Below are 13,248 nucleotides of genomic sequence, written 5' to 3' on the forward strand. Positions count from 1 at the left end.
GCCTGAGGGAACAAGGGACCTGGCTCCAGAGTGCTCTGATAATGCAGGGGAAGAGCCAGGCATTCAGACCACCTGCGCTTAGGTTTGGTCCCACTAAACTGTTTGATTTGGAGCAACCACCACCCCCTTCCTGGGCCTGTTTCTCCATTTGGGTTTTTTATTTTTTTATTTTTATTTATTTATTTTTTTTTAATTTTTTTTTTTTTAACGTTTTATTTATTTTTGAGACAGGGAGAGACACAGCATGAACAGGGAAGGGTCAGAGAGAGGGAGACACAGAATCCGAAACAGGCTCCAGGCTCCGAGCTGTCAGCACAGAGCCCGACGCAGAGCTTGAACTCACGGACCACAAGATCATGACCTGAGCCGAAGTCAGCTGCTTAACCGACTGAGCCACCCAGGCGCCCCCCCATTTGGGTTTTTTAAAGGAAGGTAGATAATCTCTGACGGTCTTTGCAATTCTTAGGTTCTAGAAGTGAAGGGATTCCAGAAGGTAGAGCCCTTCTAGTCATGGACTCAGGCAACCTTCCGGGCCTCCCCTGTTCCTGGGTCTATCTACAAGGCCCAACCTGGCTTTCTTGTCTGGGACTATCCCCAGGAGCTTCCAAATGGAGCTCAGAATGAGACACGAGGATTTCTAGTCTTCTGTGAAGGCAAGATTGGACAGCCCCTGGGCAAAGGGCAAGGCTGGGAGGCTGGACCAAGGAAATGCATAGCCTCCTACCAGCTCCCCACAGGGTGAGCCAGCACTAATCAGCAACCCCGGGCAGCACGTGCAGTATGAGGAATGCGACATGGCTCGGGGCTGGCGGGGGGGGGGGGGGGGGGGCTCTGGAGACCCCGCTAACAGCACCCGCTCCAGCTTAAAGCTGTGTGCCCTTGGCCAGGTCGAGTACCCTTTCTGAGCTTCAATTTTTCTATCCGTAAGATGAGAACAATTCTAAAAGGCCCTTGGGGTGGTTGTGAGGCTCAATCCACAGCCCAGTACAAATGTCCACTGTTCCCCTGTTCTCAGAGGAGCAAAGGGGACACAGGAAAGCTGAGGAGCCGCCAGGTACCTTCCTGCAGGGCTCCCCTGAAACCTTGAAAACTGTAATACTGGAGCAAAAGGAAATGTCACACTTCCCAGCCCAACTCCTTAATCTTAAGAGGGGAAAGGAGGGACGTGGAAAGGGAACAGAGCTGACCCAAGGGCCTACAGCCAGTTGGGAGGAAGGTCCCCCTGGGACACAGGACCCCCGAGCACCCAGGCCAGGCTGAGAGCAGGTGGGAGTGCCTTTAGAGGCTGGGAGAACAGCAGTAGCAAGAACAGAGCAGATGAAAGCAAACCGGCAGAGCCATTTCCAAGGGCCATTTAGTGCAAAGGCAAGGCGCCCCAGGGCTCAGCCACACCAAAGCTGCAACAGACTGCTGGTCACGATCACTACCAGAAGTCATCAAAACGTTAAGCCACCACACCCCCTATTAAAGACGGCGAGAGTGTGCATGACACATTTTGGAAAGTTTTCCACCCCACATCATTAAAACACAAGTTTTGGTGCTTAAAGGGATAAAGTTCAGCTACTAGGAAATTTTCTTAAACCCAGCAGCTCAGTGACAGACGAAGTCCCTTCTCAATGTATTACTGCCTACTCAGAAAGCCTCCCACAAGGAAGTCAGTTGGCCAAGGTTTTACCCAGGTTGAGCAAGAAGCGATGTGAAACCACACGGGTTCCCAAATAAAAACCACATGGGTTCCGTGAATTTTGATTCCACTCATTCACATGTTCTTTCCAGCAGCTACCAGTAAGTACAGCTGGTTCTCAGGCTTCCCCAGCCCATGGTGCCGCCAGCCTGCCACTCCCTGGGGAATTTTCAGTTAATGTAGCTGACAATCATTCACCTTGGAGAACCAGACCACAGCCCCCAAGGAGACCAAGGGGTCGAGTGTTTTCGATCATCCTGGCCCTGCTGGGTCAAGACACCAGGTATTCATTACACCCCTTCCAGCCAGCTCTACGACACCCACCGGAAGGGGGTGAACTAAAGAGCATCGATACAAATAAGACGTGGGAGAAATCCTGTTTTTCCAAACAAGGATAGGCCCATGCAAGTGAACTGTGCCTCTCCCAGCTCCTGAAAAGCTGGAGGAGATAAAGATGAACACCCACCTCAGGAGGAAGGCTCCTTCGAGGCGGTTTCAACTAACAGAGCTGGCTGGCCTGGTCCCCTTCCTGGCTTACAACCAAGGCAAGCAGGGCAAGTAGCAACACGCAGGCCCAGAAGCAAAGGTAAAACCTTCCCTTCTGTAACTTGCCTGGCCTGTACCAGGGGGCCCCCTTTGGCAGTCTCTCGGGCCCTCAGGCTGGGGAGGGGGGACGCCAGAGAAATATCAGGAGAGACCAATGGAACCCTGTACCAGGAAAGAGCAACAAAGCCCATCAATCAAATCACTTGGCTCAATCCCAGAATCCCAGTTCTATAACTATCTAGAAATGTGCCTCAAAATAATCTGTAAGAATTTAAGAAGCCCCAGGAGGCTCAGCAGAACTGACCTAGTAGAAGAGGCTCTGGTCCTGCTGATAACCATTCTGGGCTGGCAGACAGCACACTTTTCCCTGAAAGATTCTGACCCACTTACTATAGGGGGCCTCACAGCACGCTGGGTGGGGCTGGGACAACCCAGAGCCCCGTTCGCTAACGCCCACGTGAAAATCCGGGGAGAAGGCCAAGTGAAAGCTCCTGTAGCCCCATTCCCAGAAAGAACTCAGGTCCACCTGCTCCCACTCCCTGAAGGAGATGCCCCCAGAAGATGCCCTGACCCATTCTCCTCCTGTCTACAGACTCCCCACGGTCATCCCTCAAGATACCACTGCCTTCCTATTACTCTGCCTTTAAGACAGCTTCAAGAACTCCACGTGTCCCTTACAGCCTGCTGTGGGGCCTGGTTTAACCCCAACTCTACCACTTGCTGGCTATGCTGCCAACCTTGTCAACCTCGGTGTGCTCACCCATAAGCTGAGGACACCACCTACCATATGGTCACTATAAGGATTACTGACATCATTCACACAGCCTGCTCGATAGGGCCTGGCAATGTGTGCTCAGTGAATGGCAGCTGTCACCCTGTCTTATAGAAGCTGGCAGGGTCCTCTGAAACCTAGCTTTAAAAAAAATGCTAGGAGTGCCTGGGCGGCTCAGTTGGTTAAGTGTCGGATTTCAACTCAAGTCATGATCTCAAGGTTCGTGGGTTTGAGCCCCACGTCAGGCTCTTTGCTGACAGTTCAGAGCCTAGAGCCTGCTTCAGATTCTGTGTCTCCCTCTCTGCACCCCTGCCCTGTTCGCTCTCTGCCTCTCTAAAAATTAAATAAACATTGGGAAAAAAAATTAGCTAGAGGTCCAGGAAGCCGCTGAGAAAGTGTTGTCCACACTGGGAAGCCCTCACTCACCATGGTCAAAGAGGCAGGGATGCGGCTGGGTGATGAGCAAGGCAGAACCAAGAAGCTGACTGGCCAACGTCAGTCCAAACCAACAAGAGGTTGACCCCCTTGGGGGGCAGGGCAGTCACAGGCCCGCTACAGGCCCACACATCCAGTCACTACCCACCCTCTCCGGTCACCATCTCAGAAACCAGCCCCCCATCCCAGCTCCCATTTGGAATTCTCTAAATGTTCTCCAAGCCCAACACCCTCAGTAATGATCACTGACAAGGCCCCTTGTCAGTGACAGGTCTCCAAGCACCCAGAGAGCAGCCCCCACTGGCCACTCCAAGAGGTTTCCTGACTTTTAGGTGCCCCCTGGTCCGGATGGGGCACATTTCATCATCCCCCTCAAGGAGCAGAGAGCTCTAGGAGGCACTGGGCCAGACTACACCAGCATGGAAGCTGTCCTGTCACCTGATGCCACCTGCCACACACCCAGTGTTTTGTTCTCTCCTCAACCGACTGTTAAGCACCAAAACTGGGCTCACAGCCTCCCCCTGACCACACTGTGGGCTTGTGGGAGAGAATGTCCCATGTCTGTGTCTTCAGTGCCTGGCACAGAGGAGGAATCAACGAAACATTCTCAGGTGCACGGCACGAGCGATGTGGCACACAGGCACACCTTTACCTGCTCTACAGAGAACCTGATTCTCCTGGCTGGCTGCAAGCATTACTGTTTTTAACCCATGTGGCAACGATCAGCGCTCAAGCACCAGAGGTCAGGGAGGCTCTATGCATTGCAAGGCTGTGGAAGGCCAGCGCCTGGGCACCAGGTGGCACATGCAAAGGAGACGACGCAGAGACAAGGAGGCAGGGGCCAGGTCTGTAGGTATTTGGGCACATCTTCCCAGCTAAGTAAAAGCAGAAACCCAAGCCTGCTGATAGGGCACAGAGGTAGACAAAATGACCCTCAAAAACACAAGATACCTGGCTCCGCCGGCAGTGGACAATCCTGGGGGCTGGTGCTGCAGTCCCAGGTGGGAGAGGCTGGAGCGGTAGAGGGGCTGGTTCCCCAAGGAGGGCGGTGCCCCACCCCAGGGGTTGGTGGTGTTCAGCCTGGGTGCAGACCTAGCCCCAGAGAGTGAGGGCTTATTGTACGGGGCAAAGGCCTGGTGGGTCCCAAAGACAATGGCGGTCCTGTGAGGGGGCTGGGGGACAGGGTAAGCCGGGAGGTTGGTCATGGAGTGGCGGTAGCGGCCCGACACGGGGCCAGTTCCACCACCACTGAGGCACTGATGGCAAGAGCAGGCGACTCCCGTGTGGCCCGGCGGGGCAATGATGGTGGTCACCGGGTATGGGGGTCCTGCTTGGCGCCGCACACTACGGCAGAAGCTCGAAGTCTTGTTGGTCTGCGTGTGGGTGGCGTAGTTGACGGTATAGTTGTACCCCAGGGGAGCCAAGTCCACAAGATGGTTGCCCCTGGCCACCTGCTGCTCCAGGAAGTCACAGACACTGGCTTCATATGCTGTCCAGGAGCCATCGTCACTCAGCCACTCCCAGACGATGCCCCGGCCCGGGGCTGAATGTTGGGGGAACAGATGCCTCCGCACAGCCCGCATGGTACCTGTTTGAAAACGAGGAGGACACGTAAATGGCTAATCTGCTAGCCCCCCAAAACAAAAAGGGCTTAAAAATTCTTTTTGGGGGCGCCTGGGTTGGCTCAGTCGGTTGAGCGTCCAACTTCGGTTCAGGTCATGATCTCATGTCATGGTTTGTGAGTTCCAGCCCCGTGTCCGGCTCTGTGCTGACAGCTCAGAGCCTGAGCCTGCTTCGATTCTGTGTCTCCCCCTCTCTCTGCCCCTCCGGAGCTCATGCTCTCTCAAAAATAAATACACATTAAAAAAAAAATTCTTTTTCTACAACCAAAAGAAACCAACATGGTCAGTGTATATAGGGTCATGTTGCTATCTGACCTAAAGGCTGGTACTGGTTATTCCTTCCAAATTTTGGGTGAAGGGTAGAAAGGGTAGAAAGCTCCCTCTCTGTAAAGAAACAATGGCCCAACGAGACCTAACGGCAGAGGGGGATCTGTGCTCCTCGGCAGGAGTAGGGGATACCAGGAGCTTAGGTCAAAGAACAGCTATGGCTCAGATTCCAGGCTTTTTCAAAATATTTCTAATGATGAAACGTATGTAGCTTCACTTAAAAAACTGAAAACAAAAAAAAAAAAAAAAAAAAAAGGAAAGTTAAGAAAATTAAACCGTCCATAATCTAACCACACAGCTTATATCACAATGCATTTCTTCCCATTTCATCTTCTAGACACGTCCTTTTAGGAAGCTGACAATCACACTGAAAACTTTTCGGGCTGTTTTCTTCTGTTAGGCCATCAGTTTTCCTTACATCTCTAAAATTATATACATAGCTCAGTATTCATTGTTACGTAAGTCTCTTACGTGGATGTACCATACCCTTTGACTTTTCAAGCAGCAACTACTGGGAAATACCCCGTGGTTAGCTTATATTCTTAATAAACCAAACCTGATGATTACAGAGAAAAATTAATTCGGGCCATGTTTCCAAGAGCACTTGCCAAAAGATGATCACTGCAATTTGCTTCTACCGGTCTCCTGACCCCCACCTCGCCTCCATCCTTGGCAGCCAGAGGGATACTCTTCACCTCCAAATCAGATTACAGCACTCCTCTGCCCAAATCCTCCCACGGCTCCCCCTTTCAGAATAAAAGCCAAGGGGCGCCTGGGTGGCTCAGTCAACTGAGCGTCTGGCTTGATTTCAGCTCAGCTTGATTTCAGCTCAGCTCATGATCTCACAGTTGGTGAGACTGAGGCCTGCATCGGGCCCTGCGCTGACAGTGCGGAGCCTGCTTAGGATTTTCTCTCTCTCTGCCCCTCCCCTGCTTGTACTCTCCCTCTCCCTCTCTGTCTCTCAAAATAAATAAATAAACATGAAAAAAATAAAAAATAAAAAAAAGAATAAAAGCCAAAGCCAAAGTCCCTTCAAGGGACAACCTGCCCCTCCCTCAGGTCTGTCTTAGACCCCCTTCCTGGTGACCTGGCCACCCTGGCTCAGACCTCCACCTCTCCCAACACCTCCATTCCCTGATTAACACTTATTGCCATCTAACACAATACACAATTTCCACATTACATATCTTGTTTGCTGCCTTTCTCAGTGGACTCCAAACATCAGGAAGGCAAGGACTTTCTTCTGTATCCAACTGATTGGAAGGCTTAGTCCTCACACACCCAAGGATGCTGCCGTAGGGATCAGAGTAGCGTTTCTCAGTCTCCCCACCAGTGACATCCTGGGCCAAGAATTCTTTGTCGTGGGGCCGGTCCCGTGCATTCAGCAGCATCCCTGGCCTCTACTGACTAGACGCCAGTGGCTCCCTGCCCCACTTGTGACAATTAAAAATGTGTCCAAACATTGTCAAATGTCCTAGGGGACAAAACACCACCAGTTGAGAACCACTGGGTTAGATGGACGGGGCACAACTCCGAGGGGAACTTGGTGGTCCCATTCTCAGTAATACTGATCAAAACACACAACAAACCCTAATGTGAGCACACAGGAGAATAAAGTAACCTGCTCAGGTCACGCGGACACTGTGCAGTGGAAGAACTCATCACCAGGCCCTTTTAACTAGCACGGCGCTCTTCCTCTGTGCTGGCCTCTCTGCCCACAAGCCCCTCCATTTCTGCAGGTGGAAGCAGGCAGTTTGGGTTTAGGAAACAGGGGGGAAGGGGCGGGGCGGGCCTCTGCCCTGCGCTCTCAAGGCACTCCCTACTACTAAGAGGTACATCCCATACTGTGGTACCTGTACCACTCACAGCACCTGTCGGGGGCAGGATGAAGGGCCGAGAGTCAATTCTATATATAACTCCACCATCAGCATGGCACCTGGCCCAAAGCGGGTGCTCCAACACGTACTAGAGGCAGGAAGTGTCTTACCAGTGTCCTGGCGGAACTGGGTCCAGCTGGGGAGGTCAATGATGTAAGGGGCCAGCGAGGGGTCAGCTTGGCCTAAGGGGATGCTGTGGGCCAGACTCCCCAGCCCGAAGCGCTGGCCCTTCTGCTGGACAAACTGCTGCTCGATGTAGCTGCAGACAGTGGCACTGTAGGGGTGCCAGGTGCCCAGCCCGTCCTGCCATTCCCACACGGCCACTGCCACGGGGCTGGTGTACACCTGAGCCAGGGAAGGGCCTGGGGCCATGGCCATCTTCCCCAGGACTCCCTCTTCCTTCCCAAACGGTTTCAGACCACTCTGGGCTGAAGTCTCGGGTTCATTGCCCAGTGCTTCCAGCAGACCTGTAAACAGGACAAACAGTTATCAACATACACGATGTCCCTGAGAGTTGGCCTCAATGCAGGGGAAAAAAAAGTATTTTCCCACAATCACTTTTTTCCCTAAAAGAAAAGAGCATTGTGAATCAAGTACCTGATCCTGTCTTTTTGTTCAGGCAGCCAGGAAGAATTCAGTCAATCAAGCAATGTACCTGCCTCTGTAAATGTTCAGCAAGATACTGTGGAGTGAATTTTGGGTGCTAATCAACAGCCCAGCTTCTTTTTACCAATCATTTCCCTCTGACCTAACTACTGAGTATATCCTTGTATACTGTTTTCGTGAGTCACCCCAAATCCTTTGTGTACTGAGGCCACAATGACCCCTTACAATTATGTGAACACTCTATGGTTTCCAATGCAGGTTTGGGAGATACCGCTATGCTCCTGATGGGAAAAACCTGTGTCTCAGAAAGGACTGGGGGCTCAAGGACCCTCAAGAGGGTCAATGGCAGAGCTGAGACTGAAAGCCTGGTCCTAGCTCCGCCCAGGTCTCCAGGGTACCCAAGAGACTTCATTAACCATGAAGGGCGCCCTAGATAAACATTAAGATCTCACAGATGCAGAAGGCCGGCCTCTCCACACCCCTGTCTGGGCCTAGCTGACCATCAGTCAGGCCCAGAGAGTTTACACCCAGCTCCTGAGACACTCTTCTCTCAGCCACCCTCGCCCATCCTCTTCTCTTGTAAACTCTACTCAGCCTTGAGGCCCAGCCTGTGTGGTTCAGGGAGCCCTTCCCTGGCTCACGTGAGCTTCTGCCTTGCAGCACCGGCCAGAATGCTAATGCCTCTATATATGTATGAGGAGGAGGACTTCCAGATTTTTCTGCTCCTCCAGACAGCAGCGAGCTGGGGAGTCTGTCTTGTCCACGGTCATGTCGCCAGCTCCAGCAGAGATCTTGTCATGTGCTAAGTGTTGTAATACATACTAGTTGACAACACGGCTGAACGCGAAGCCGCCTGCAGCGGTCTGAGGAAGGGCGCTATACTGTGAACGTACCGCGCCAGGCGCCCGGAGCACCAGCACTCGGAGTTCAGTAGGAACAGGACCAGTGTAGTGGCAAACACCAAATATACCTGTCTCGTGTACGCCTAACAGACTGACAAGGTGGCATTTCTCCCACTTTACAAGGCTCACAGAGGTCAAGGTCTTATTGAAGGTCACATGAATACTGTTGAGTGGCCGCAGAGAACAGGCCCAGATCAACCCGGCTCTAATGTCCATTTCTGAGAGAAGAAAACTCAGCCTGACTCCACCTTGGGCTCCACTTACAGGCCGCGCTGAGAAAGGCGGAAGGAGAGAGGAAGCTGTGTCCCAAGTCCCCCAGCACCCTCAGCGGTTACAGCACGTCCACCCAGGGCCCCGGTGCCAGTATGGTTCCCAGTCACACCATCTGTTCGGATTCCTACACAACCCTCTTAAGTGAACATGCTGAATTTTCTCCCCATTTTGCAGATGAGGAAATCAAGGCCCAGGCAGTTGTGCGGACTTGCTTACACAGTGGGACCCTGGGCTTTTTGCTGCTGTCCCTGCGAGTGCACTGCACTGTCAAGGTGTCGAGAAGGCCAAAGACACCCGCCACAAGGAAGGCAGAGCTGGAGCCCTAGGTGAAAGGAACAGGCACAGGCTTACTTACTCCACTCGCTGTGTCATCCTGACAGAGGTACCCGAGCTCTCCAAGTTTGCTTTCCCCTACTTGACAATGATGATAACAACATCCATGTTCCGTGCTTTTCACGGGCATTCAGACAGACAGGTGGTACAGAGCACACAGCAGATATCCGCGGAGCCTATCCTCCCTCCCTTTCCCTGCCCACCCCTGCCCCCCATCCCCTGGGGCCTCCCTCCCACCCCTCAAGTCCAGGTGAGGAGCGGCAGCCTGGGGCGGCACTGGGCTACACAGCACGAGAACGCGGGCGATGAGTCAGGCCTGCAAGAACGCGGAGCACGCCCGCGGGTGCCAGGGCCGCCAGTGAGCTGCCAGCTGCTCCAACAAGAGTACACATCCCACTCTGGAGGATCAGACCTGGGATGCCCTTGGGTGGCTGGCTTATTAGCTCCGTGACTACAATTAGAAGTCTCTGTAACCACATTCAGGTACAAATCACAGGACCGGTTTCAGAGCCAGCTACTCCCGGGCCCGGACTTTCCTCCTGGCACCTCCTGGCAGGCATCACTCACCCGGCAGGCAGCGGGGGCCTCCCACAGATCAGCACCCGTGGTCCGCTCCAGCATGTCCGCACATCCCCAGATGAACCAACTCGCAGAACTTTGCCAAACAGCCAGAGAAATGCAGGCTAGTGCTGCAGCTCAAGCTTTTCCTGAACATGTTCGGCCTCCACCGACCAAGGGCGCACCCTCCTCAGGCACTGTTGGGGTCCTAAAGACCCAGAGATGAAGAAGACACGGCCGCTGGTCCCCCCTCAAACCAAGGCCTCCACCTTACATCCAACCATACCAAATTTTAGCAAGTGCCAGAACATTCCAAGCCATTTCCTACCACCTCACAGCTGTAGATCCTGCTGCTACGTGTGTCCAGACTCCAGTCTTCTCTTCACCAAGAACCCAAACATGCTCATCTTTCCAGAATCAGTCACAGCACCCCTCTCCTGAGCCCTCTGACCCACACCTCACCAGAAAAGTGCTGACTCCACCCACCTGTGAGTCTTCACTGCGTATCCTACTTATCCAAACACGAACACGACGACATCCACTGGTCTCGGTGTCTGTCTCCCCACCGGAACAGGAACTCTCTGAGGACAGAGCTAGTGCTGGCCCAAAGCTGGGGCTTCAGTTCTTCAAATGCCTAATATCCCAGAGGGTCTAAAACCCCAGCGGACAGAAGAGAGGTGAACCTTCTGCTCCAGGGGCCTGGGGCACATTCGAAGCAATGCCCAAAAATGCCCACTGGCGTGGCACCTGAACAGAGCAATTACGCATGTCCAACAGCCATGTCAATGCGCCCATTCTCTGCAACAACCTCAGCCATCACGAAGCTGCAGTCCAAAAACCTAATTTGTCTCGGCTCCTAATGATGGGGGCTATTTAGGGTATCCCTAATTATGAAAATAATAATTATTATAACTGCCCATAGAAATAGTCCTCGATCTGGAAGTAACCTGAACACCTACAATAATGGAATTCTTAGATAAGTTACAGTACATTCTAATGACGGAATATAAGTCTTGAAAAATGTTTACAAAAGGCTTACAGACCTGGGGCACCTGGGTGGCTCAGTTGGTTGAGCAACTGACTCCTGATTTCGGCTAAGATCATGATCTTGCAGTTCGTGAGTTTGAGCCCCACGTCAGGCTCTGCGCTGACAGAGCAGATTCTCCCTCTCCCTCTGCCCCTCCCCTGCTCCCGCTCTATTTCTGTCTCTCAAAATCAGTAAACATTTAAAAAAAAGAAAGGCTTACAGACCTAAGATAATGTTCACGACAAATGAAAAATACAAGATATGGAACTGCACAGGCCCCACCGTTAGGCAGGAGGGTGTGCCCTTTATTGAACACCTACTGCGGGGCACACACTCTGCCTGGTGCTCTTGTCATCCAGCCCTTAACCCTCAACTGGAATTATGCCCATTTTATAGACGAGAGAACTGAGGCCAAAAGAAATTAAGAATTGGGGTGCCTGGCTGGCTCGGTCAGAAGAGCATGTGACTTTTGATCTCAGGGTTGTGAGTTTGAGCTCCTCATTGGATATAGAGATTACTTAAAAATAAAATCTTAAAAAAAAAAAAAGAAATTAAGAATTTACCAAAATCTATGATGCCATAAAACCTATGTCCTTTCTGCCCTGCATGAACTAATTTTTAAAAGGCTGGAAGGAAGGGGCGCCTGGCTGGCTCAGTTGGAGGAGCCTGACTGAGACTCTTGATCACCATGAGTTCAAGCCCCATGCTGGGTGCAGAGATTACTAAAAATAAATAAACTTAGAAAAAAAAAAAGGCTGAAAGGAGAAAAAAGACTGGAAGGAAGATCTCTGAAATGTTAATAGGAGTGATGGATCATGGGATTTTTTTTTTTTTTTTACTCTTTCTGTACATACAAATGCTCTACAATGGTCATATTACTTCTTATGAGACCAAAGTAACTTTTTAAAAAATATTAACGGGGCACCTGGGTGGCTCAATTGATTGAGCATTTGACTCTTGGTTTCAGCTCAGCTCATGATCTCATGGTTTATGGATTCAAGCCCCATGTTGGGCTATGCACTGGCAACTCGGAGCCTGCTTGGGATCCTCTCCCTCTCTCTTTCTGCCCCTCCCCTTCTCGCCTTCTCTCAAAATAAATAAATAAACTTAAAAAATAAATTAAAAATATCAACAACCTTGACCACGAAGAAAACCTTCCTGCTTTCCTTCGCATTTTCTTGTGCAATTTAGCTGCAGATCCTGTCCACAGTACTGTGGCTGTGAGGCACAGAGGAAATTTGCTGTTCTACCAGAGAGGAGTTTTCACACATAAGAAAAAAAGTTACATGTGTCCCAGAGTCTTTCTATCCCCAGAGGATTTAGAAAAGCTTTCGAACAAGATCTGAGCTGGCACAAGAACGTGAGTGAAAACCATCCTGCCTAATTGTGGGCCTCCAGGTGGGTGAACCACACGAAGGGATCCCACCACAGCTGCGGCCTCTGGGCAGAAGAAGACTTCGAGTGTGGTTTTTAAAGCAGTGCTCACACTGAGTGATCACCACCTTCCCAACACGTGAGGACCCCACTTCATCCCTCCAAAGCCCACCCGTGCCGGGCTCAGCAGTTCACCCTGCAGTCCATGCTTGGGACAGTGGCTGTCCCACACCCTCCAATGTCCCAAGAGGAGATGGAAATGGAGAGATCTGTCAGGACCCCCTCGGCGCGCGCACACACGTGCTCCACACTCGGTGACTTTGGGGCAGTCACTTCCCTGTCTGTAGACTCCACCACTCAGGCGGTCAGATGGGTTTGCCAGCCTGTTACAAGCAGTGGAACCTGTTTCCAAATGTGATCACAGGCCGCCCACTGAATAAAATATAGGAACACAAGGTGTTCTTTTTGACACAGAAATGGTCTTCATTCCTTCTCCAAATGCCCAGGATGCTCTTCTGCAGAAGAGTTCTGAAGGGCATGGATGGAAAATCAGCGAGAGCAGGCAACCAGGAGGCCTATTTTTTTTTTTTTAAGTAGGCCCCACACCCAGGCCCGACACGGGGCTTGACCTCACGACCTAGAGATCAAGACACTTAACTGCCGGAGCCACCCAGGTGCTATTTTCTATTCCAAGGAGGCCTATTTTCTATTCCACCTCTTCTTCGGACCCTTTCCAAGAAGCTCAGCCTGAAACTCCATACCCACCAGTTGACCCAGGAAGTATAACCTTCCCAGACCTCTCACAGTGCAGCCAGCCCCCCGGGTCCCATCAGGAAGCCCTCCCGCAGACCTGGGAAAGTCCAATCCTGCACACAAGCCCAGCAAAGAAATGTTATACCGGACTAGAAACGT

At 51.8% G+C, this 13,248-nt stretch overlaps 1 protein-coding gene across 4 annotated transcripts in view; it reads right to left on the bottom strand.

Annotated features, from left to right (window-relative positions):
- The window catches only part of DTX2 (deltex E3 ubiquitin ligase 2), a 35,267-nt gene that overhangs the window by 14,922 nt on the left and 7,097 nt on the right, over nucleotides 1-13,248 (bottom strand). For all 4 annotated transcript variants that reach the window (XM_047838513.1, XM_047838510.1, XM_047838511.1 and 1 more), the window contains exons 3-4: nucleotides 7,374-7,730; nucleotides 4,389-5,025 (exon numbers count right to left, since the gene is read on the bottom strand). In XM_047838513.1, the coding sequence (XP_047694469.1) occupies nucleotides 4,389-5,025; nucleotides 7,374-7,641 (905 nt within the window). In that variant the 5' untranslated portion in view covers nucleotides 7,642-7,730. The remainder of the gene's footprint in view (nucleotides 1-4,388; nucleotides 5,026-7,373; nucleotides 7,731-13,248) is intronic.

Source organism: Prionailurus viverrinus, chromosome E3, assembly GCF_022837055.1.
Source record: "Prionailurus viverrinus isolate Anna chromosome E3, UM_Priviv_1.0, whole genome shotgun sequence".
Taxonomy (NCBI): domain Eukaryota; kingdom Metazoa; phylum Chordata; class Mammalia; order Carnivora; family Felidae; genus Prionailurus; species Prionailurus viverrinus.